General features: G+C 42.2%; 1 protein-coding gene across 31 annotated transcripts in view; it reads left to right on the top strand.

Moving 5' to 3' along the window:
- Positions 1-26,908, top strand: part of dlg2 (discs, large homolog 2 (Drosophila)) — a 358,090-nt gene that overhangs the window by 176,966 nt on the left and 154,216 nt on the right. For 21 of the 31 annotated variants that reach the window (XR_008754221.1, XM_055877409.1, XM_055877462.1 and 18 more), the window contains 2 exons: positions 1,786-1,947; positions 13,651-13,710. Coding sequence is in view for 30 of the 31 variants with exons in the window: in XM_055877409.1 (XP_055733384.1) it covers positions 1,786-1,947; positions 13,651-13,710 (222 nt within the window). In the remaining variant the exon portion in view is untranslated. The remainder of the gene's footprint in view (positions 1-1,785; positions 1,948-13,650; positions 13,711-26,908) is intronic. The other 10 variants (XM_055877478.1, XM_055877498.1, XM_055877496.1 and 7 more) reach the window with 2 other exon arrangements.

The raw sequence follows: 26,908 nt of genomic DNA, 5'->3' as shown, positions 1-26,908 counted from the left end.
GAAGGCAGGGACTGGGAGACTAGTCAGGATCGAGGCAAAGATGAACAGAGCAAAGTACAAAGAGATCCTTGATGAAAACCTGCTCCAGAACGCTCAGGACCTCAGACTGGGATGAAGGTTCACCTTCCAACAGGACAATGACCCTAAGCACACAGCCTAGACAACGCAGGAGTGGCTTCGGGACAAGTCTCTGAAAGTCCTTCAATGTCCCAGCCAGAGCCTGTACTTGAACCAGATTGAACATCTTTGGAAAGACCTGAAAATAGCTGTGCAGCGACGCTCCCCATCCAACCTGACAGAGCTTGAGAGGATCTTTAGAGAAGAATGGGAGAAACTCCCCAAATACAGGTGTGCCAAGCTTGTAGCGTCATACCCAAGAAGACTCAAGGCTGTAATCGCTGCCAAAGGTGCTTCAACAAAGTACTGAGTAAAGGGTCTGAATATTTTTGTAATTGTGATATTTCCGTTTTTTGTTTGTAATAAATTAGCAAAAATGTTTTTGCTTTGTCGTCATGGGGTGTGTATGGGGTGTGTAGATTGATGAGGGAAAAAAACTATTTAATACATTTCATAATAAGTCTGTAAGCTAACAAAATGCGGAATAAGTCAAGGGGTCTGAATACTTTCCAAGAGCACTGTATATTATCCATGTCCTTCTTCAGCCATGACTTCGAGAAACATAGGATATCACATTTCTTCAGGTCCCGTTGATAGGACAGTCTTGAACGGAGCGTGTCCAGTTTGTTCTCCAGAGATTGTACGTTCACCAATAGAACGGAGGGTAGAAACGGTTTATGTACTAGCCAACGTAATTTCGTCAGGGTGCCCACATGTTGGCCCCTCATACTCAGCCGTTTTCTTTTCCGGGTCTCGGGGATTAGGGCCTAGTCCAGAGTGAGAAGTATGTCCTCCGCTACTGACTTGTTGGTACAAAAGTAGAAATCTTAATCCAAATTGAGGTTACTGATCACTGTTCTGATGTTCAGAAGCTCTTTTCGGTCATAGGAAAAGATGGCGGAAACATTACGTACAAAAAAAACACACAAAATCATTTCGTCTTTTGTTATTGCGACTAAATGTAGCAATGTTCACCTAAGCCAGAATTGAATCCAAGGAGAGTTGTCGACAAGCGCACTGCACTTGACTTTTAAAGGGAATTATTGCTTGAGCCGTCATCTGCAGCTTTACCGTGAATGCCATATCCGCGAGGGTGAGGGAAATTGTATTTAAATGCATTTGTCCACAACACGGCTTTGATTGAATCCCGGCGCTAGTTATTTCACAAAAAGGCCTTATGAAAAGAAGGGCAACTTTCTCACTTTACATTCCAATTTCAACAAGGCTACCATGTTTCAGTTCACCCATCATTTTGCATTCTGACATCATCCGGTAGGGCCCACATGTTCACACTTAAATACACTGTCATAGATTCACACTTGCTGGCAAAGACCTCCCTTCCCCTTCTATCCCTAGGCCCCCAATAGGACAAAGCTTTCACTGTCATTTCACAAGAGTTTAGTAGTGGTGAAGTACCATATAAATCATATGGGAACCATCACAGGATTCCTCATTCACTTCATTAGGCCACAGAATTGGGCTACACATGTAGCCTGGTCAATGTATTATGTTACTTTGTAACATTTATCTACAAACAGCATGGTTCACAAAGTGGAACTTAAATATATGTCTGTCTATTATTGTTGTCATTCTGATTGACTTTTTACTGTTTTTTTTCCCTTTTCCACTGTGCTCCTTTTCTCCTTCACTTCTTCCTCCGTTCTAAAGCAGTATCGCTATGAAGATGAGGACTCTCCGCCTGAGCACGGGTTCCCGCGGCTGACCAACGAGGTGCGCGCCCCTGAGTTGGTGCACGTGTCGGAGAAGAACCTCTCAGAGATTGAGAATGTGCATGGCTACGTGTCCCACTCCCATATCTCCCCGCTCAAGGTTAGCAAACGTCCTCTCCGGCACCCCTAATCCAGTGAGCAAAACTGTCTGAAAATACGTAATTTCAACTGCAAAAAATACATATTTTCAACCAGTGTTTTTCTCATTGGCGAGATCTCGCCAAACCACACCATGCATGACTGCCAACATGGTGGACTCCATGTTCCTCCCTATCTCTCTCTCTCTTTCTCTCTCTCTCTCGCTCTCTTGTTCTTTTTCTTTTGTCCCCTCAAGTTTCATTTCTTATCTCTCTCTTGTTCTTTGTTTCCTTCTGTTTATTTCTTACCATCTCTTTCTCTCATTCCTCTTAGCCATTCCTTCTATTAATCTCTTGAGTCATTCAAAAGCCATTGTGATTCCTACCCTGAGTCATCAGTAAGCCTCTCATAAGTGCAACTCCGTACCCTACTGCTAACACAAGAACATCGTCGTGATCATTTTATTAGGCTCCAAATGTAAGAAAATTGACAAACGGGGAGGGACTACCTGAACTTGTCCAGTAAGAAATCCTTTAAATAATTGTCCATTAGGGACAGATCGAAATGTACTGGGGAGGGGTGGTCCAAAATATGGGAGGGTAGTCAAACTTTCAGCTTTTTTTTTTTGGAGGGGCACAGGGGAGGGTAGTGCGTTTTTTCCCTGGTTTACATTTGCACTTCTGCTCGTATTTTCCCTATAAACAATGGCTTGACATACTTTTGATATTACCCTAATAGATTTTTGAAATGTTTGTGAAGGTTTTGTATGGTGTGGCTATTAATAAGCTTTAGCTACTACAGGCCTTTGATATGAAGGCAGTGCGCCCCGGCGCTCCAACTGACTCCAACAGTTGAACTTGAGGTGACATTTTCAGGCCTACCAGAGTTACTCCTATAATCTAACAATGTAATGCTTATCTTTATACAAAATATAAGGTAACATTTTTTACGAATTACACACCTTCTGTACGTCTATATCTGTATGCCGGTGTCGTAGCATGCCACCGGCATATCTCTATCTCTCGGGTTAGCCTAAGCTTCTTCTACTTTATTTATTTATTTATCTACCGGTCAAAAGTTTAAGAACATCTACTCATTCAAGGGTTTTTCTTTATTTTTAATAGTGAAGACATCACAACTATGAAATACACATTTGGAATCATATAGTTACCAAAAAAGTGTTAAATCAAAATAGATTCTTCAAATAGCCATCCTTTGCCTTGATGACAGCTTTGCACACTCTTGGCATTCTCTCAACCAGCTTTACCTGGAATACTTTTCCAACAGTCTTGAAGGAGTTCCCACATATACTGAGCACTTGTTAGCTGCTTTTCCTTCACTCTGCTGTCCGACTCATCCCAAACCATCTCAATTTGGTTGAGGTCGGGTGATTGTGGAGGCCAGGTCATCTGATGCAGCACTCCATCACTCTCCTTCTTGGTCCAACAGCCCTTACACAGCCTGGAGGTGTGTTGGGTCATTGTCCTGTTGTGAAACAAATGATTGTCCCACTAAGCCCAAACCAGATGGGATGGGGTATCGCTGCAGAATGCTGTGGTAGCCATGCTGGTTAAGTGTGCCTTGAATTCTAAATAAATTACTGACAGTGTCACCAGCAAAGCATCCCCACACCATCACACATCCTCCTCCATGCTTTACGGTGGGAAATACACATGCGGAGATCATCCGTTCACCCACACCACGTCTCACAAACACACGGCGGTTGGAACCAAAAATCTCCAATTTGGACTCATCAGACCAAAGGACAAATTTCCACCGGTCTAAAGTCCATTGCTTGTGTTTCTTGGCCCTAGCAAGTCTTTTCTTCTTATTGTTGTCCTTTAGTAGTGGTTTCTTTGCAGCAATTCGACCATAAAGGCCTGATTCACACAGTCTCCTCTGAACAGTTGATGTTGAGATGTGTATGTTACTTGAACTCTGTGAAGCATTATTTGGGCTGCAATTTCTGAGGCTGCTAACTCTGATTAACTTTTCCTCTGCAGCAGAGGTAACTCTGGGTCTTCCATTCCTGTGGTGGTCCTCATGAGAGCCAGTTTCATCATAGCACTTGATGGTTTTTGTGACTGCACTTAAAGAAACTTTGGTGGAGTGCTGCAGAGATGTTTGTCCTTCTGGAAGGTTCTCTCATCTCCTCAGAGGAACTCTAGAGCTCTGTCAGAGTGACCATTAGGTTCTTGATCACCTCCCTGACCCAGGCCCTTCTCCCCCGATTGCTCAGTTTGGCCAGGCGGCCAGCTCTAGGAAGAGTCTTGGTGGTTCCAAACTTCTTCCATTTAAGAATGATGGAGGCCACTGTGTTCTTGAGGACTTTCAATGCTGCAGAAATGTTTTGGTACCCTTTCCCAGATCTGTGCCTTGACACAATCCTGTGTCGAGCTCTATTGACAATTCCTTCGACCTCATGGCTTGGTTTTTGCTCTGACATGCACTGTCAACTGTGTGTATATACATATATAATATATTTATTTCAATATTTATTTCAATATTAATATCATACAGTGGACACCAAAGCCTATTGGCCTTTGCATGCAATGCTCTGATACAGATGGTGCTCAAATCTCTGATAGCTGAACCGTGAGGTGGACAATTCTTGTTTTAGGAAAGAAGCTACACATTGAAACACAAGGAATAGATTGTTTTTAAGGACATGTAAATGTGGCTCATTTGGCCAACACCCATTGTTTATTGATGGTGCTGCCTGCGCCAGGTTGAATCTGAATGCGTATGGATGTCCGTTACATTTCTCAAATGTCCGGTAAATTAAAATCTTCCCTGTCATGTTGTCCAGCTCCACATTTTCCTAAATGACACTCTGAAATGGCATATTGTTTTTATGAAGGTTGAGGGAATATTCACATGAAGATCTGTTGCCAATTGGATGGAAACCTAGCTACAGACACCCTAAAGACTGGCAAGTGCTCTAGTTCAATGTCACTTTGATTATGCCAGCACATCATGGTTCACCAGCAGCCCCAAACGTCTTCAAAAGAAGCTACCAGCCAAACAAGCTTGTAAGAATTGTACTTAAACTCCCCCCCCCCGTACTCATCTGGAGGTTGAGCATGTTTTCATCTATCTCTGTAATTGTGTCTGTATCTATGTAACTGTATATGTATTTATGTAACAAATAGGGACCACAATGGAAATAAGGCTCCGACTTTATTGTGCAATTCTGGTCTCTTAATAAAATATTTGTGTACACTATATATGTATTTTTTAACTGACATATCAAATCAATCAATCATTCAATCTAAATTGTGTAGCGGCCAATTGATGAATGGAAAGAGACATCTGTTACAAAACACCAAAAAGTTGAATGCCATTCGGATAGCCTTCGATACTGGGTAAGCCTAAGGTAGGGAGGGATGTGTTTTCTGTTTGTCAAGATTGACATAGTCTATTTATTGTGGTGTTGAAACCGCAAACCGTGGTATTGAACTGGCCGAAGTCAGTAAATGATTTGTCTATTGGTTGTGTGTGTGGTGCATTAGCACAGTAACCTGTTGGTGGAAAATGAGTTGTATATGTTTTACATAATTAGAAAACCTGATTTTACCCTAGCTGATCCTTGCTTGCAGCCGGCTCTGATCATAGTGTAATGAAACAGGCAGGGAGAGTGAACTCGTCTGTGGTGGTCGGTGAACCCTCAACCTTCTGGCCCGGAGCTCTGTGTGGCATCGACTCTGCCACAAAAGCATTCTGAAAGTGGCAAAATCGATATCCACGTTTATAAACGCAAGGTCGCTCCAGTTATTATTATTTTGAGTTCATCATATGAGGGTAGAGGGTGTTCAATTTATTTTACAGTGCAAGGGGAGGGTCATGTGAAAATATGTTTTACTTTGGCGAGGGGGTGCATTTTTATTTATTACATCTTGAGTTGGACCCGCCCCTCCCCCCAGTAAATTTAGATCTGTCCCTTACATGCCCTAATGAACATGACCCATGTGTTCACTGCCTAAAATTCCTGATCGGGATGGAAAGCAATCTGTTTTTATTTAAATGCGACACGGGCTGTTTCATATCTGTGTTGGATGCATTTGACTATTTGAGAAACTTTTCTAGAGAAAGCTAATGATTGAATTCGTTTTTTAAGGAATTTAATACTGAATAATGCTCTTGTTAATGTACTTAAAAAGTCATTTAACATTTAAGAAGGGGAATAAATGTCTGACATGCTTGACTTCATGGAACAGGATTTACACATTCATTGATTCATGTTAAATCAAGTAATTGATAGTGTCGTTGATATGGCACTCAACCAATGAGAAATTATTAAGGAGATTACTTTGCAAGCCAACTGTCTTGGATTTTACTTAGTCATTTGAATTCAGTGTTTCCTGACTGTAATAAAGTAAATGAACAGCAGGTGGTGCTGAGTGTTCAGTTTTAAATAAGCATAATTAAAACAACAATTGTTGCTCAGCACACACTGCAGGGTGCAGTTTCCCCTACACTGGTCTTGGGTCAGTTTATCATTTTCCCCCTCAATGGTTAAGGTTAGGATTGGGGGAGGAGAAGCTGATCCTTGATCTGTACCTAGGGGAAACTTCACCCCTGAGCTCAGAACACGATACGAGCCAGCTGGGGGCAATGTGGGACCAGAATGGGAGTCAATGGAGAATGTGTACATAGTAACCAACACTGATTAGTACAGACAGCATTCACAGTTTAATTTGATTGTTGTAAGTAGGCAGCCTTGTCTGAGACTATGTCCTGTTTCTGTAGCATGAGGCAGCTTGATGTACAAGTACACCCCCTGGACAGGACGTTAGTCTATCACAGGAGCTATATTGTTGAGTGACAAGATATTTGGATTTGTCTGCGATTTCATTGTAGTTCATTTAATATGTGATTGAAATAGTGACATGTTTTTTTTGTAGGAAACTCTCATTGGCCGAATAAAGCTGTAGTTTAATCTATGTTTTGTTTTTTGAAAAATAAAACAAAGGTAAAGCAGCACAGAACTGATATTCATATTCCACTAATAAGATTCACATTTATACTTAATTATCTAGATTAAGGTAGGGGAGAGTGGGGTAAGTTGAGCCATTTATTACATTCAGCATCACTCTGTCAAGGGAAATGTAGTATTCTTCCTAACAAAGATACTACAGTATATCTGCACATATTTCAGGATGCTGTGTATCCCTGGAAATCATCATAATTAATGTTAATATTACAGTTTTGAAAACATAGCTTGTCCAAAAAAAGTGTTCTCTTGTCACACAACTTACCCCGAGTATGGGGTAAGTTGAGCCGCAGGACAGGGTAAGTTAGGCTGCCTACACATTTCTGTTCTGAATTAAATATGACCTAACCTTTTAAAACCATGTTAATATTTATTTCCCAAACACAATTCAACACAATCGCAAGTTTTTCAGTCATTTTAATCATTTTTTTTTACACCGGCTTAACACCTAACAAACGCTTAGTACTTAAATAAATAAATATTTCTATAGGCCAGGCCCTGTTGTTACCTCGTATCCCAGCAATAATGCCTTGAATTAAGCCTGGGAAGAAAACATTTCAATTGGCTCAACTTACTCCAAGGCAACCATTTTGACTATATTAGCCCACACAGCTACAAGGATGCACTTTCGTGTTAGGTTTAGGACCTTAAATGGAATCGTATAGAGAACTCAACTGATGTGTGGAACAATCTTAAACTGATCGACGTTGGTTTAGATACAAGCATCATTAAACCTCTAACGCAATACATTCATTAAACTTGTTGAAAATCTGTTTTTGGACCTAACTTGCTTATCACTTTTTCCATGTGGTTTCTTTCTTCACAGACTCCATGAAATGATGACCTCTTCCTAAATATGTGGTCAAATTATACATTTTGTGTATGGTTTCCTACAAACAAGGGTGGCTCAACTTACCTCTTTGGTTAAACTTACCCAACTCTCCCCAACCATAAAATAGTGCCAAAAAAAGACATACTTTTTTTCTTTAAAGTCAACTTAAATGTGCTGTACTCTGGTGTGGTTAAATAGCACATCGGCCTGCAGTATACAGTATGTGATTGAAGACTTGCCTGACTGATAGACAGTAACTTTCCTTGTTAAGGCCTGCTCTTTTGAACCCTGTGTATCTCATGTAATATTTTGTGGGCTTAAATGCCTCAATATTATTTGGAGATTGTGTGGGATAGTATCACATACATTTAATTATTTCACTGTGAAATACTTTTTAGTATTCACTTTCCCCAGTTCAGATAAAGAAATATCAATCAATCAATCAATCAATTTTATTTTATATAGCCCTTCGTACATCAGATAATATCTCGAAGTGCTGTACAGAAACCCAGCCTAAAACCCCAAACAGCTAGAATGCAGGTGTAGAAGCACGGTGGCTAGGAAAAACTCCCTAGAAAGGCCAAAACCTAGGAAGAAACCTAGAGAGGAACCAGGCTATGAGGGGTGGCCAGTCCTCTTCTGGCTGTGCCGGGTGGAGATTATAACAGAACTATGCCAAGATGTTCAAAAATGTTCATAAGTATTTTATGTTCATAAAATATCTGATGAGAGTTGGCAGCACCCTGACATTTTTTTACCTTCTTTGGATTGGATTGTTAAGAGATAAGGCAACAGATCAATTCTGTGGCTTCATCCGAAATGGCACCCTATTACCTACACTGAGTGTACAAAACATTAAGAACACCTGCTATTTCCATGAAATAGGCAGACCAGGTGAATCCAGGTGAAAGCTATTGTTAGCAGTTGATGTTATTCTTCAATAACACAGACCCCATATATTTATTCAAAGAGAACATTGCCTCATTGTTATGCTGGAAAGTAGATGGTAGATGTTTATTCTTCCCTGTTCTCAATGTTTCTCCACTGAACAAAGGGACAGGATGTAGTTAATACCCAAGCCTAGCCTTTGGTTGACCAATTAGAATTCATTGCAGTAAAACTGGGCCAATGGCCAAATACCAAGTATCCCGTTTCAGGCTCAATAGACAATTTGGACCAATGAGAACTTGCCACATGTAGCTATGAGTCCCCATACACCGATGGAACCCCATACACCGATTCTAAACAGATGTTGAAGTGAAAAACAACTATTTCCATTGATCGTAAATTCCCTCTTGACCTTTAGTCCTCTGCGTTGTGTATTTATCTTACAATATTCTTACACTCCCCCCTAGACCATTAAAAAAATACATATACTTAAAATGTATTTTTAGAAAACAATAGAACCCATCGACAGTATAAAAAAACATTAGCTGTAAGCATAAAATCATTCACATTAAACACCTTACATTTCTATAAAACACAGAGTATATTCTATTTGCAATACGAAATAGATTTCACACAAAGTTATAGAAACTAAGTATTAACAGGTGTGATGATGATGACCCTTACGATTCCTACCACATCCTGTATTGGGATGACACTCACCCCCCCCAAAAATTCTCTGTAAAACAATAATATTCAATCGTCCTATTGGCAAGGTAATCATTCACAGAGTCCTTTAAAAGTGACCAGCTGTTCCACCACGGTATCAGTCCCACATAAAATAACTATATTAGAGAGTCTGCCGGTTGTGAGGAATTCTTCTTCCGTTCCACTGGTTGATAAGGACGTCTCTATTGAACACTTCACCAGTGATCTTGTATCGTATCAGGTACTGACCTTGGGTCAGGGGATATTTCTGCAGCTTCAGACTGTAGATTATCATAACCTGTAACGAAGGAAACAAAGAAGTGAAAGGAACATATCCTGGTTTCAAGAGAAATGTATATTTCACTTAGATTTCCCTAAGTAAACATGTCCCGATTTTTCAGGAAAAAGTGGACATTTCACCTAGATATCCCTAATATGATGACTGCGGTGTACAACATAGAAGCTTATCAGGTTCTGATCATCTTACTATGCTTCTACACCTGAGATTGGCCCCCGAATGCTAATCAATCAGTTCTTTATTCTCCAGGCTCCACTTTGTCATCAAAATTGACACCTTTGCAATGAGTAACATGTATCAATCGTGATTTGCCCTGGACTTTTACTGCTGACCTTGTTATGAACAAAACTTGATAAGGACCTTCCCATTTTCGCCTTAATGTGTCTGTTGTGTTTTTTAAAATATTTTTTTGCCATCACCCACTGTCCTGGCACTACGTCATGTCCCCCCTCGGGAGTTATTCCCCACACCTCTTTTACTTGTCTGTCTGCTTCCCCTACTGCCTTAGAAAGTTGTATGCAATTGTTAAACATTGTGTTACTCATAATGTGTACGTTTGCCTTTGTCAAATCTAACGAGCCTGGTAGTAAATGGGTCGACCTGTGACGACCTCAAACGGACTCAACCCTGTGGTTTTGTTATGGGTTTGCATCCTGCAGCCACCCATTCCCACACTTCATCTTTTGGTGCATTGCTTTGCATGTCTCTAATGTGTTGCAATGTATCCACGGTGTATTTCCTCATCAGTTTAGGGGACAGCGGTGTTCTCTTGGCAGCCGACTTGGCAGCTCTGTCAGCCAGGTCGTTACCTTTACTCTCGTCTGTAAAGATTTTTTCCATGTGCTTTCATTTTCAAAATTGCAACTTGTGCCGGCAACTGGAGAGCGTTCAGTAGAGCCATCACCTCTGGCCCATTCTTCACAGGAGCTCCCAGTGATGTCATGAATCCTCTGTTTTTCCATATTTATCCAAAATCATGGGTCACCCCGAAAGCATACCTTGAGTCTGTGTAGATGTTAGCTGTTTTTCCTTCAGCCTGTTTACATGCTTCTGTCAAAGCCACCAATTCCGCCACCTGTGCTGATGCTCCTGCTCCTGCAGGTAACGTGTCTGTCACTATCATATTGTCCATTGTAGTAACTGCCCAGCCTGCCTTCCTTACCCCCCCCCCCCCCCCTCCACAACGCTTGAACCATCTGTTTTATAAGATAAACTCGGGGTTTTCCAACGGTTGACTCTTAGTAAACCCATCAGAGAGCTGATCCGACACCAACTCACAACAGTCGTGTTCAAGTAATGTGGTGTCTGGAGAAAGCATCAGAGTAGCTGGATTACATGGTTTGCCACGTTGTATGATGATGTTAGGAGCCTCCAACATAGTCGATCACTTGTTCCAACGAGAACCCCATATACAGATTCTAAACAGATGTTGAACTGAAAAACAACTACACTGCTCAAAAAAATAAAGGGAACACTTAAACAACACAATGTAACTCCAAGTCAATCACACTTCTATGAAATCAAACTGTCCACTTAGGAAGCAACACTGATTGACAATAAATGTTACATGCTGTTGTGCAAATGGAATAGACAACAGGTGGAAATTATAGGCAATTAGCAAGACACCCCCCACCCTTTTGACCTTTAGTCGTCTGCGTTGTGTATTTATCTTAGAATATTCTAACACTATGATCCTTTATTGACGTCACTTGTTAAATCCACTCCAATCAGTGTAGTAGATAAGCCTTGAGACGTTATTTAAATTTTGTATTTAATTAGGCAAATCAGTTAAGAACAAATTCTTATTTACAATGACGGGCTACACCAGCCAAACCCGGACGATGCTGGGCCAATTGTGCGCCGCCCTATGGGACTCCCAATCAAGGCCGGTTGTGATACAGCCTGGATTCGAACCAGGGTGTCTGTAGTGACGCCTCAAGCACTGAGATGCAGTGGCTTAGACCACCGCGCCACTCGGGAGACAATTGAGACATGGATTGTGTATGTGTGCCATTCAGAGGGTGAATGGGAAAGACAAAATATTTAAGTGCCTTTTAACGGGATATGGTAGTAGGTGCCAGGCGCACCGGTTTGTGTCAAGAACTGCAACTCTGCTGGATTTTTCACGTTCAACAGTTTCCCATGTGTATCAAGAATGGTCCACCGAGTGGCGCAGTGGTCTAGGGCACTGCATCGCAGTGCTAACTGCGCCACCAGAGTCTCTGGGTTCGCGCCCAGGCTCTGTCGCAGCCGGTCGCGACCGGGAGGTCCGTGGGGCGACGCACAATTGGACTAGCGTCTTCCGGGCTAGGGAGGGTTTGGCCGGTAGGGATATCCTTGTCTCATCGCGCTCCAGCGACTCCTGTGGCGGGCCGGGCGCAGTGCGCGCTAACCAAGGGGGCCAGGTGCACGGTGTTTCCTCCGACACATTGTTGCGGCTGGCTTCCGGGTTGGAGGCGCGCTGTGTTAAAGAAGCAGTGCGGCTTGGTTGGGTTGTGCTTCGGAGGACGCATGGCTTTCGACCTTCGTCTCTCCCGAGCCCGTACGGGAGTTGTAGCGATGAGATAAGATAGTAATTACTAGCGATTGGATACCACGAAAAATTGGGAAAAAAAAAAAAAAAAGAAAAAAAAAAAAAGAATGGTCCACCAACCAAAGGACATCCAGTCGACTTGACACAACTGTGGGAAGCATTGGAGTCAAAGCAAAACGCGATGTTAGGAACGTGTTCTTAATGTTTTGTACACTGTCAATTTTGTGTACTACTTTTGACTAGGGCTACCAATTTCCAAACTGTAACACATAACAGAGGGATGGAAGAGAAATCACACATACTGTTGTGTTCTCTGTGTGTATGTGTATACCTTTGCCTCAACAGCTGCAGTCAACCGTCACAAAGAAACTCAATATTTTTGTCTGGATTTGATTCAAGTTTTGGAACTTAGGGTTGCTGAAAATCTGCGGCGTTATTTGACCAATGTTTTTTCAAAGTTAAATCTATTTTATTGAAAACGACATGTGACATCCCAGTGTCCTTGTGAGAACAGGATAATAACAGCTTAACAACTATACTGACAGCAAAGTGAGAAAATGCTGCCCGTCTTAGCTCTACTCTGTTTTGACAGAAGATCTCAAAACATGGCAACGACATATCAATGGACACAGCAGGTCTTGGATTTGACACAACACTGTAACACAAGCGGCCCTGTGCTATGACAGCCGCATGGAATCTTTTGACAGGCTGTGAACGAAAACCTCTGTGTTTTTTGAGCAAATTTTGATTCAGGTAATATCAGACAATTTTTCCTTTAGTCACTCCCTCACACTCACAGAATTTACAAGGAAAGATAAGTTGCTACGACAATTTACAGTAGTAGCATTTAGCAGTGCATAGGACGCACTAGCTTGATTTGGGTGGTGTTTAGGGTTGTGGTCTAGGATTACTCTATTGAGTGTTCTTTTGGAAATGATTACTTTGTAAACCAACATACAAATTCAAATTAGTGCTGTTGCTATAGCAACATAATGCAATGTTTACTGAGCATTTTTTTAACCAGAAGTTTGTGTCTGTTGTCAGTCTTCCATTCCCTTAAGAGCAGTTACAATATTAAGGGAATGAAACAGTTGCAGACTTTAGACATGGGTAAATCTGTCCCCAAAGGGTGCTTCCTTATTTGGCTCTTCCTTATTGGCTCATATGCAGGAAGTAAGACTCTATCACTTCCTCTCATCCTCATTCAAACCTAACATTGTTCTCCTACATCCTCCTGTTTTCTCTCTCTCTCTCTCTCTCTCTCTCTCTCTCTCTCTCTCTCTCTCTCTCTCTCTCTCGCCCTCTCTCTCTCTCTCTCTCTATTTCTTGCCCTCTGTGGCACATGCAGTATGACTGGGTATGACAGTATACTGTAAGTACCAGAATAGCCTGCAGCTCTCTATCTTTATGTATTAATCGTCTCTCTTTTGTCTTCCTGACTTACAAGTGATGTTGTCTTTCACATTTTACTTGCAGCCTGCACTGGTTACCCGTTTTGATCTTACATACCCGGGTGTGACTGCAGCAAACTACCTGGCAAGTTTTTTTTCCCTTTTATCGCTGTTGAAAGTTTTATTTTCTTTTTCTTTTTCTTTCCTGTGCTTTTGGGGTCAGTTTCCATTTCTGTGCCCAAATGTTGATGAGCCACGCATGGAGTTCACTTGGCACTTTTAAAATGATTTCTTTGTACTTGAAAGGTAACATGCAGAATCGGATGAAATTATCATATTTCTGTGCGATTCCACTGTATTTCTGTGCGGTTGAACGCCATAAATTACCTGAGGAATACCGTGTTTTGTTTGTGGCTAATTTTCAATGTCACTCAAACACAAGTTATTTTTGTGCCGCCAGTCATTCATATATGACATTCAGTTTGGTTGATCAGTGTTGCAAAGTAACAATCATTGTTTGTTGTGCGTACTACAATTATAGGCCTTTTTCTTAACACTAATGAATATGACTCTTTGCATATCCCCTCAGTGTCTTTGCTTATGCTTTGTTTACGCTTACGCTCAAGACATATTTGGCACGTCCATCTCAGTGTGGAAAGTGGGATATTGTCATAGGAATGATCAAAAGGCTATTATGAAATGAAAATCTATAATTTGTCACCATCAACAAAGTTTTTGACGGTTAGATTAACCAAAATGTGGATTACACCGATTTAGCGCGTTAATTCCATTAAATAACTTGAGTAAAAAACAACAATGTAAGTAATATGGTTTTTCAATGGTACTTTCAAAGTATTGGGCACTATAAAAGAAAATGCTACCACACTTTAATTGCTCAACGATTGTCAAGGGTGATTATAGCGGCCGACAACAGAGACATTAGGCTAAGGAGAGAGAGGGGTATAAGAGTTTGTCTGAGCAAGGCGTTAGTATGGGATGGACTGATTTGGAAATCTTCATCGATTCATGCCGACACGTTATCGACCTACTGTAGTCTTTTTCCCGTGGTAATATCTGCCGGTAAAAATGCATGAATCTCGCAGCAGCGATTAGCCCTCTGTCAATCAAGCAGTGTGAACTTTGAGAATGATAAGTTGGTTTAATGTATGCCCAGACGCAGTAGGTGACAGATGTTTGTCAGAGTAATCAGTCCAATTCGGAGAGAAGGCTCTTGCTGTGTGTGTGTCAATGGTTGGTAGGTAGGTAGCAGGCTCTTGCACATGTGTGGATCCCCCAGGGGAAGAAACACACTCAGATTGGGTCTCCATCTTGACTCCCTGTTGTCATAATTACTCCACAGACTTGTTATCCCCAGGATGGGAGGCCTTGATTGGCTCATGCGGTTTCTCTGATTGGCTATTAAACCACATTTATGAGTCAATTCTCTTTATTTAGATAGAAAGTCATAAATGAGAGGGGGAGATGGATAGGTAGAGGAATATACACTGAGTGTACAAAACATTAGGAACACCTGCTCTTTCCGTGACACAGACTGACCATGTGAAAGCTATGAGCTCTTATTGATGTCGCTTGTTAAAACCACTGAAATCGGCGTAGATCAAGTGTTGGGCAACAATATTTAGCAATTTTTTTTTTTACTAATTTCATGCAATTCTACTCATTTTGCCGTGGGGCAGAGAGAAAAATGTGCAGTTATACAGCTAATTTCCTGCAATTCTACACGTTGCCATAGGGTGGAGGCAAATGTTTGCTGTTTTTTAACATGGTAACTGATGATCAATGCCCCACCCCGGTCGGTAATTCAGCAATGCTTCCTATACGTTTAGAGAGGTGGCCGCTATACTGACTTATCAATCTAAAAATGGACTAATTGAGTGACTGCTTATGCACAACCAAATTTCGAAATTGCACCTTATGTATTATATTATAAATTGAGATTGAGTTTCTATTAAAAAAAAACGATATACACTATCGTTCAAAAGTTTGGGGTCACTTAGAAAGGTCCTTGTTTTTGAAAGAAAAGCACATTTTCTGTCCATTTAAAATAACATAAAATTGATCAGAAATACAGTGTAGACATTGTTAATGTTGTAAATCACTATTGTAGCTGGAAACGTCAGATTTTTGTATGGGATATCTATATAGGCGTACAGAGGCCCATTATCAGCAACCATCACTCCTGTGTTCCAATGGCACGTTGTGTTAGCTAATCTAAGTTTATCATTTTAAAAGGCTAATTGATCATTAGAAAACCATTTTGCAATTATGTTAGCACAGCTGAAACTGTTGTTCTGGTTAAAGAAGCAATACAACTGGCCTTCTCTAGACTAGTTGAGTATCTGGAGCATCAGTATTTGTGGGTTCGATGACAGGCTCAAAATGGCCAGAAACAAAGAACTTCCTTCTGAATCTCGTACAACGCTGTATACTACTCCCTTCACAGAACAGATCAAACTGTCTCTAACCAGAATAGAAAGAGGAGTGGGGGGCCCCGGTGCACAACTGAGCAAGAGGACAAGTACATTAGTGTCTAGTTTGAGAAACAGACACCTCACAAGTCCTCAACTGGCATCTTCATTAAATAGTACCCACAAAATACGAGTCTCAACGTCAACAGTGAAGAGGAGACTCCGGGATGCTGGCCTTCTAGGCAGAGTTCCTCTGTCCAGTGTCTGTGATCTTTTGTCCATCTTAATCTTTTCTTTTTATTGGCCAGTCTGAGATATGGCTTTTTCTTTGCAACTCTGCCTAGAAGGCCTACATACCGGAGTCACCTCTTCACTGTTGACGTTGAGACTGGTGTTTTGACAGTTTTATTGCTTCTTTAATCAGAACAACAAGTTTTCAGCTGTGCTAACATAATTGCAAAAGGGTTTTCTAATCATCAATTAGCCTTTTAAAATTATAAACTTGGATTAGCTAACACAACGTGCCATTGGAACACAGGAGTGATGGTTGCTGATAATGGGCCTCTGTAGATATTCCATTAGAAATCTGCCGTTTCCAGCGACAAAAGTCCTTTACAACATTAACCATGTCTACACTATATTTCTGATCAATTTGATGTTATTTTAATGGACTAAAAAATGTGCTTTTCTTTCCAAAACTATCAGGTATGATGGTAAGACCCAGATGCAGACCACGTCGAATAGACAATAGTTTAATATCCTAACAGAGAAAGGCAATAGACAGGTCAACGCAGGCAGGGGTCAGTAAACCGGAGGTGGGGCAACGGTACCGGGCGGCAGGCAGGCTTAGGGTCAGGGTAAGGCAGAGGTTGGTAATCCAGAGGGGGGCAAAGGTACAGGTCGGCAGGCAGGCTCAGGGGCAGGTAGAGTGGTCAGGCAGGCGGGCTCGGAGTCAGGACAGGCAAGGGTCAAAACCAGGAGGGCGAGAAAAGAGAAACTGGAAAAGGCAGGAGACACTAAACGCTGGTAGGCTTGAACAAATGACACACTGGCAACAGACAAACAGAAAACAAAGGTCTAAATACACAGGGGATAATGGGGAAGATGGGCGACACCTGGAGGGGGGTGGAGACAATCACAAAGACAGGTGAAACAGATCAGAGTGTGACAAAAACAAGTACATTTTAAATATATATATACACTGCTCAAAAAAATAAAGGGAACACTTAAACAACACAATATAACTCCAAGTCAATCACACTTCTGTGAAATCAAACTGTCCACTTAGGAAGCAACACTGATTGACAATACATTTCACATGCTGTTGTGCAAATGGAATAGACAAAAAGTGGAAATTATAGGCAATTAGCAAGACACCCCCAATAAAGGAGTGGTTCTGCAGGTGGTGACCACAGACCACTTCTCAGTTCCTATGCTTCCTGGCTGATGTTTTGGTCACTTTTGAATGCTGGCGGTGCTTTCACTCTAGTAGTAGCATGAGACGGAGTCTACAACCCACACAAGTGGCTCAGATAGTGCAGCTCATCCAGGATGGCACATCAATGCGAGCTGTGGCAAGAAGGTTTGCTGTGTCTGTCAGCGTAGTGTCCAGAGCATGGAGGTGCTACCAGGAGACAGGCCAGTACATCAGGAGACGTGGAGGAGGCCGTAGTAGGGCAACAACCCAGCAGCAGGACCGCTACCTCCGCCTTTGTGCAAGGAGGAGCACTGCCAGAGCCCTGCAAAATGACCTCCACCACTTGTTGGCTGCTTTTCCTTCACTCTGATGTCCAACTCATCCCAAACCATCTCAATTGGGTTTAGGTTGGGTGATTGTTGAGGCCAGGTCATCTGATGCAGCACTCCAGCACTCTCCTTCTTGGTCAAATGATAAACTTGTATTGGTCAGGGAACCTACAACAGGGGGCGGCCCGGGGAGGAAACAGGTTAAAGAAGGATTTTTAAGTCTTGAGGCAAGAATTGTGTATGTGTGCCATTCAGAGGTTGAATGGGCAAGACAAAAGATTTAAGTGCCTTTGAACGGGGTATGGTAGTAGGTACCAGGCGCTCCGGTTTGGGTCAAGAACTGCAATGCTGCTGGGTTTTTCACGCTCAACAGTTTCCCGTGTGTATCAAGAATGGTCCACCACCCAAAGGACATTAAGCCAACTTGGCACAGCTGTGGGAAGCATTGGAGTCAACATGGCCCAGCTCCCTGTGGAACGCTTTCGACACCTTGTAGAGTCCATGCCCCGACGAATTGAGGTTAAAAAACCCAATATTGGGAAGGTGTTCCTAATGTTTTCTACGTTCAGTGTAGCTATGAAGGCAAATGCGGGGTTCGAACCCATGTCACAAGGGGCATAGTTAGCAGTGCTACGATTAGACCAGCATCTGACACAAGTTGTGGAGTTTTGATGGCATCATCGTTGCCCACCATGGCACCTCAGAGCATAGATTGTTTTTTAACTGTATAAAGAAACATTCCATATACTTAATGCCAGCATACCGTAACACAATGTACAAGTAATGTATCACATTTAGCAGATGCTTTTATCCAAAGCGACTTACCGTCATACGTATATACATTTTACGCATGGGTGGCCCCGGGAATTGAACCCACAAACCTGGTGGTACAAGCTCCATGCTCTATCACCTGAGCCATACAGAACAACAAGTGTATAAAATTGTACCACAGAAGGTCCTCTGAAGTATTACCGTCAGCAAGGGTTTACAGCATCAAGTAGATATCGAGGCTCCTATTAGTCATTGCAAATCCTAATGGAGGACTTTTCATTTTTTCATTAGCATACTCACTGTTTTCTCCTCAGATTGGTTTAAATACAACCGTAGTTCTTATCATTGAAGTGAAGGCTTAATGAATTGACTGAGTGGGGTATTTGGAAATAAACTCATTAATATATTCAGTCTTTTGACGGGGTCTTAAATGTCATGGTGAACATATCCAGGCTATGTCTCAAAATGGCACCCTATTCCCTATACAGTGCACTACTTTTGACCAGGTATCATAGGGCTCTGGTCAAAAGTAGTGCACTATGTAGGGAAAAGGGTGTCATTTGGGACACAAGCCAAGGGCACATGTGTATTCTGGACACATACAGTAAACAACCTGAAGGGAGGGGAGAGGTGTTTGGCTTCCACATCTTGCCACAGTAAAAATAGATGCACCAATAGTTTCCCCTTGAGATGTGTGCCAATGACGACCATGTATTTTCCTTACTGTTGTACCTGTATGTGGAAAGAGGACAATTTAAAGGATTTGAAAATAATTGAGTGATCTAAAACCCTTTTATGGGAGGTTTAGCAACAATTGATTTGTGTACAAATAACATTTAATATGAAATGTCAATGTGTTATTGATCTTATAACAAGTACTCACAATGCTCAAATTCCAACAGCCTGAGAAACGGTCATATGCGCTAAATCAGAAAACAGACAGTATTTACAGTGCCTTCAGAAAGGATTCATAGCCCATGACTTATTCCACATTTTGTTGTGTTACAGCCTGAATTCAAAATGGATTAAATATATGTTTTTTTTTTATCACACATATCACACAATACCCTATAATGACAAAGTGAAAACAGATTTTTTTAAATATTAGCAAATTTATTGAAAATTAAATACAGAAATACTGTATCTCATTTACATAGGTATTCAAACCCCTGAGTCAATGTTAGAATCACCTTTGTCAGTGATTACAGCTGTGAGTCTTTCTAGGTAAGTCTAAGAGCTTTACACACATGGATTGTACAATGTTTGCACTTTATTATTTTTTTTAATTATTCAAGCTTTGTCAAGTTGATAGACTTTCAAGCTGATTTAAGTCAAAACTGTAACTAGGCCACTCAGGAACATTCAATGTCGTCTTGGTAAGCAACTACAGTGTATATTTGGCCTTGTGTTTTAGGTTATTGTCCTGTTCAAAGTTGAATTTGTCTCTGTGTCTGTTGGAAAGCAGACTGAACCAGGTTTTCCTCTAGGATTATGCCTGTGCTTATTCTATTCCGTTTATTTTTATCCTTAAAAACTCCATAGTCCTTGCCGATGACAAGCATACTAAGAACATGATGCAGCCACCACTATGAAAATATGAAGAGTGGTACTCAGCGATGTTTTGTGTTGGATTTGCCCCAAACATAACACTTTGTATTTTGGACTTAAAGTTAATTTCTTTGCCACAATTTTTGCAGTTTTACACTACCTGACCAAAAGTATGTGGACACCTGCTTTTAAAAATTATTATTTTTATTTCACCTTTATTTAACCAGGTAGGGCAGTTGAGAACAAGTTCTCATTTACAACTGCGACCTGGCCAAGATAAAGAAAAGCAGTGCAACACAAACAACAACACAGAGTTACACATGGAATAAACAAGCGTACTGTCAATAACACAATTGGGGGGGAAAAGTGTGTGCAAATGGCGTGAGGAGGTAAGGCAATAAATAGGCCGTAGTAGCGAAGTAATTACAATTTAGCAAATGAACACTGGAGTGATAGATGAGCAGATGGTGATGTGCAAGTAGAAATACTGGTGTGCAAAAGAGCAGATAAATAAATAAAAACAGAATGGAGATGAAGTAGGTGGATTGGGTGGGCTATTTACAGATGGGCTATGTACAGCTGCAGCGATCGGTTAGCTACTCAGATAGCTGATGTTTAAAGTTAGTGAGGGAAATATAAGTCTCCAGCTTCAGCGATTTTTTTTCAATTAGTTCCAGTCATTGGCAGCAGAGAACTGGAAGAAAAGGCGGCCAAAGCAGGTGTTGGCTTTGGGGACGACCAGCGAGATATACCTGCTGGAGCGCGTGCTACAGGTGGGTGTTGTTATCGTGACCAGTGAGCTGAGATAAGGCGGTGCTTTACCTAGCATAGACTTATAGATGACCTGGAGCCAGTGGGTTTGGTGACGAATATGTAGCGAGGGCCAGCCGACTAGACCATACAGGTCGCAGTGGTGGGTGGTATATGGGACTTTGGTGACAAAATGGATGGCACTGTGATAGACTGCATCCAGTTTGCTGAGTAGAGTATTGGAAGCTATTTTGTAAATGACATCGCCGAAGTCGAGGATAGGTAGGATAGTCAGTTTTACGAGGGTATGTTTGGCGGCGTGAGTGAAGGAGGCTTTGTTGCGAAATAGGAAGCCAATTCTAGATTTAATTTTGGATTGGAGATGTTTAATATGAGTCTGGAAGGAGAGTTTACAGTCTAGCCAGACACCTATGTATTTGTAGTTGTCCACATATTCTAAGTCAGAGCCATCCAGAGAAGTGATGTTAGTCGGGCGGGCGGGTGCGGGCAGCCAACAGTTGAAAAGCATGCATTTGGTTTTACTAGCATTTAAGAGCAGTTGGAGGCCACAGAAGGAGTGCTGTATGGCATTGAAGCTATTTTGGAGGTTAGTTAACACAGTGTCCAAAGAAGGGCCAGATGTATACAGAATGGTGTCGTCTGCGTAGAGGTGGATCAGGGAATCACCCGCAGCAAGAGCGACATCGTTGATATATACAGAGAAAAGAGTCGGCCCGAGAATTGAACCCTGTGGTACCCCCATAGAAACTGCCAGAGGTACGGACAACAGGCCCTCCGATTTGACACACTGAACTCTGTCTGAGAAGTAGTTGGTGAACCAGGCAAGGCAGTCATTTGAGAAATGAAGGCTGTTGAGTCTGTCGATAAGAATACGGTGATTGACAGAGTCGAAAGCCTTGGCCAGGTCGATGAATACGGCTGCACAGTACTGTCTTTTATCGATGGCGGTTATGATATCATTTAGTACCTTGAGCGTGGCTAAGGTGCACCCGTGACCAGCTCGAAAACCATATTGCACAGCGGAGAAGGTTAAGGTGGGATTCGAAATGGTCAGTGATCTGTTTATTAACTTGGCTTTCGAAGATTTTAGAAAGGCAGGGCAGGATGGATATAGGTCTCTAAGAGTTTGGGTCTAGAGTGTCACCCCCTTTGAAGAGGGGGATGACCGCGGCAGCTTTCCAATCTTTCTCGGACTATACGAAAGAGAGGTTGAACTGATTGGTAATAGGGGTTGCAACAATGGCGGCGGATAATTTTAGAAAGATAGGGTCCAGATTGTCTAGCCCAGCTGATTTGTATGGGTCCAGGTTTTGCAGCTCTTTCAGAACATCTGCTATCTGGATTTGGGTGAAGGAGAAGCTGGGGAGGCTTGGGCAAGTAGCTGCAGGGGGTGTGGAGCTATTGGCCGGGGTTGGGGTAGCCAGGAGGAAAGCATGGCCAGCCGTAGAGAAATGCTTATTGAAATTTAGCCTCAGTGCAGTGGGTAGCTGGGAGGAGGTGCTCTTATTCTCCATGGACATTACAGTGTCCCAAAACTTTTTGGAGTTAGAGCTACAGGATGCAAATTTCTGTTTGAAAAAGCTAGCCTTCCTGGCTGACTGCGTGTACTGGTTCATGACTTCCCTGAAAAGTTGCATATCGCAGGGACTTTTCGATGCTAGTGCAGTCCGCCACAGGATATTTTTGTGCTGGTCGAGGGCAGTCAGGTCTGGAGTGATCCAAGGGCTATATCTGTTCTTCGTTCTACATTTTTTGAAAGGGGCATGCTTATTTAAGATGGTGAGGAAATTACTTTTAAAGAACAACCAGGCATCCTTGACTGACGGGATGAGGTTAATATCCTTCCAGGATGCCCAGGCCAGGTCGATTAGAAAGGCCTGCTTGCAGAAGTGTTTTAGGGAGCGTTTGACAGTGATGAGGGGTGGTTGTTTGACCGCGAACCTGTAGCGGATGCAGGCAATGAGGCAGTGATCGCTGAGATCCTGATTGACAACAGCAGAGGTGTATTTGGAGGGCAAGTTAGTCAGGATAATATCTATGAGGGTGCCCATGTTTACAGATTTTGGGTTGTACCTGGTGGGTTCCATGATAATTTGTGTGAGATTGAGGGCATCAAGCTTAGATTGTAGGACTGCCGGGGTGTTAAGCATATCCCAGTTTAGGTCACCTAACAGAACGAACTCTGAAGATAGATGGGGGGCAATCAATTCACATATGTTGTCCAGGGCACAGCTGGGAGCTGAGGGGGGTCTATAACAGGCGGCAACAGTGAGAAACTTATTTCCGGAGAGATTCATTTTTAAAATTAGAAGCTCGAACTGTTTGGGCATAGACCTGGAAAGTATGACAGAACTTTGCAGGCTATCTCTGGAGTAGATTGCAACTCCTCCCCCTTTGGCAGTTCTATCTTGTCGAACATCTCATTCCAAAATCATGGGCATTAATATGGAGTTGGTCTCCCCTTTGCTGCTATAATAGCTTCCACTCTTCTGGGAAGGCTTTCCACTAGATGTTGGAACATTGCTGCGGGGACTTGATCCATTCAGCCACAAGAGCATAAGTGAGGTCGGGCACTGATGTTGGGCGATTAGGACTGGCTCGCAGTCGGCGTTCCAATTCATCCCAACGGTGTTCGATGGGGTTGAGGTCAGGGCTCTGTGCAGGCCAGTCAAGTTCTTCCACACCGTGCTCGACAAACCATTTATGTATGGACCTCACTATGTGCACAGGGGCATTGTCATGCTGAAAGAGGAACGGGCCTTCCCCCAAACTGTTGCCACAAAGTTGGAAGCACATGCTGTAGCATTAAGATTTCCGTACACTGGAACTAAGGGGCCTAGCCCGAACCATGAAAAACAGCCCCAGACCATTATTCCTCCTCCACCAAACTTTACACTTGGCACTATGCATTGGGGCAGGTAGCGTTTCTGGCATCCACCAAACCCAGATTCCGTCGGCCTGCCCGATGGTGAAGCGTGATTCAGTACTCCAGAGAATGCTTTTCCACTGCCCCAGAGTCCAATGGCGGGAGCTTTACACCACTCCAGCCGACACTTGGCACTGCGCATGGTGATCTTAGGCTTGTGTGCGGCTGCTCGGCCATGGCAACCAATTTCATGAAGCTCTCGATGAACAGTTCTTGTGCTGACGTTGTTCCAGAGGCAGTTTGGAACTCTGTTGTGAGTGTTGCAACCGAGGACAGGCAATTTTTACGTGCTACACGTTTCGGCACTCGCGGTCCCGTTCTGTGAGCTTGTGTGGCCTATTACTTTGCAGCTTAGCTGTTGTTGCTCCTAGACGTTTCCACTTCACAATAACAGCATTTACAGTTGACCGGGCAGCTCTAGCAGAGCAGAAATTTGACGAACTGACTTGTTGGAATGAAGGCATCCTATGATGGTGCCATGTTGAAAGTCACTGAGCTCTTCAGTATGGGCCATTCTACTGCCAATGTTTGTCTATGGAGATGGCATGGCTGTGTGCTCGATTTTATGGTGACAAGTGTGGCTGAATTAGCTGAATCCACTAATTTGAAAGGGTGCCCACATACTTTTCGCCATGTAGTGTACGTAGTGCCTTATTGCAAACAGGATGTATGTTTTTTAATATTTTCATTCTGTACAGGCTTCCTTCTTTTCACTCTGTCATTTAGGTTAGTATTGTGGAGTAACTACAATGTTGTTGATATATTCTCAGTTTTCTCCTATCACAGCCATTTTCACTGTTTTAAAGTCACCATTGGCCTCATGGTGACATCCCTGAGCGGTTTCCTTCCTTTTCAGCAACTGAGTTATAAAGGACACCTGTATCTTTGTAGTGACTAGGTGTATTGATACACCTTCCAAAGTATTTAATATCTTCACCATGCTCACAGAGATATTCAATATTTTTACCCATCTACCTGTAGGTGCCCTTCTTTGTGAGGCGTTGAAAAACCTCCCTGGTCTTTGTGTGTTCGTAATTCACTGCTCGACTGAGGGAGCTTAGAGATAATTATTTGCGTGGGGTACAGAGATGAGGTAGTCATTCAAAAGAAATCATGTTAACCATCATTATTGCACACAGAGTGAGTCCATGCAACTTATTAAGCAAATATTTTCTCCTATAGGCTTGCCATATCAAGATATTTCAGCTTTTCATTTTTTATTAATGTGTAAACATTTCTAAAAAGATAAATCCACTTTGACATTATGGGGTATTGTGTTTAGGCCAGTGAAACAAAATCTCAATTGAATCAATTTTATATGCCGGCTGTAACAACAAATGTGGAACAAATCAAGGGGTGTGAATATATTCTGAAGGAACTGTACATGCAAGTATGACATATTTGTTAGCTTTAACCCTCTATTAACATATTTGGAGTGATGTGTGGAAGAGGCATGATCAATATACAGTATGTTGCATGGCAGATATGATATATTGTAAAATCATTTAAGTTAGCATTTGCAGTAGAAAATGATTCCCTGTAACTACACACGTTTCAATCTAGGACCTAAAAGGGATCTTCGGCTGTCCCCCCTTTGAATACCCTTTTTTTGATTCCAGGTAGAACTGTTTTGGGTTCCATGCAGAACCTTTTCCACGGAGGGTTCTACATGGAACCCAAAGGGGTTCTTTCTAGTTGGAACCAAAAACGGTTCTTCTATGGGACTCTTTTTTCTAAGAGTAAATCTCTCTAAACACCATATGCTCACAAGGTTACCTTCACCAAACACAGCACAGGAGGGGTACACAAGGATTAATATTTTACCCAAGTCCTTCTTTTAGTTGCTTTAATTGTGGGGGGAGGGTCTGTCTGACTTCGTTGGTATCATCCGATAGAGATTCTTTGAAATGTGTTTGTCTACTCCTTTTTGCCAACAGATTTGTTATCAAAGTAGCATCTGTCTCAATCAAGCAAGCCCAGGCATTATGTGTTCTCTGTCAGGCTTGAAAGAGAGAACATTTGTCTCATCCAGACTTGTTGACTCAAGACGGTGTACGAAATGGGAGAAACTCTTGAGCTCACTAATGTCTACAAATCTAAAGAAATCTTTTGTGTGAGCGAGTTTGGCAATTGTATTGCTAATGCAGCACTCAGAACACCTCTTGGAAGCATTCTCTAATCCCTCTGCACAGCTTCAACATCATGTCACTTTGTATTCTAATTACAAAGCTGAAAACGTAAGCTGCTACTGTTCAATTCATCAAATAGTGATATTAGTGATAAGCACATTTTGCTGAGAAGCTTTAGCCTGTTATTTTAACATGTTACAATTACATTTGTGTTTAGGTAAAATGTATTATTGTGTAATGATTGTATTTCCAACACTTTTTAAACATGTATATTTCCGGTAGGGATGCACTGTGATTGTATTTCATTTCCACATCAATACAGTCTCTTCATACCTGGAAATCGGTCGGTGCTCCAGTATCAGACTGTAAACAATAGATGTCATTCAACAGCAGTTGCTTAGTAACAGTTGGAACCAAGCCAGAGTATTTTGATAATCAGATCTGAGGTCCCCTCTATCTCTGACCTTGTTACCAGTCTGTCACTAATGTATCTGTGGCCACATTGAACATGAGCTATTGCTTCTGTGCCTACAGGGAGGGCCGTTGATATACTGTACCATTTTCCCGGGTGGATGGATAAGGTCGCTGCTGTAGAAAAGTAAAGTATTCTTAATCAACCCCCCCCCAAAAAGTCCTCTTGAGGTGAGCTGTGCAAGCACAGCTTTGGTGATGTAGTTATCGCTAAATCACAAGTTCCTGATGATGATTACTGTGTATGCCTTTTGTGTGTGATTGACCGTTTTGAAGATTCACTGGGGGCATTCTAATTTGCACCCTGTTCCCTATATAGTGCACTACTTTTGACCAGAACCCATAGGTAAAAAGTAGTGCACTTTAAAGGGAATATGGTGCCATTTAGGACATAAGTGTTCAGCCTCCTCGCTCTGTACCACAGGTTAGGAAGCGGGAACGGAAAAATGTCATCTCGCCATCGTAAGCCATTTTGCCCTTACACAGGATGCTCTTATCAATCTGCCTTATTATCTGGATGCTCTTCTGTCTCCTGATTTGCACTTGCGTCTC

The sequence above is a fragment of the Salvelinus fontinalis genome, chromosome 2 (genome assembly GCF_029448725.1).
Source record: "Salvelinus fontinalis isolate EN_2023a chromosome 2, ASM2944872v1, whole genome shotgun sequence".
Classification (NCBI taxonomy): Eukaryota; Metazoa; Chordata; class Actinopteri; order Salmoniformes; family Salmonidae; genus Salvelinus; species Salvelinus fontinalis.
The sequence above is the reverse complement of the archived record's forward strand: the minus strand, read 5'-3'. Positions and strand labels throughout refer to the sequence as shown.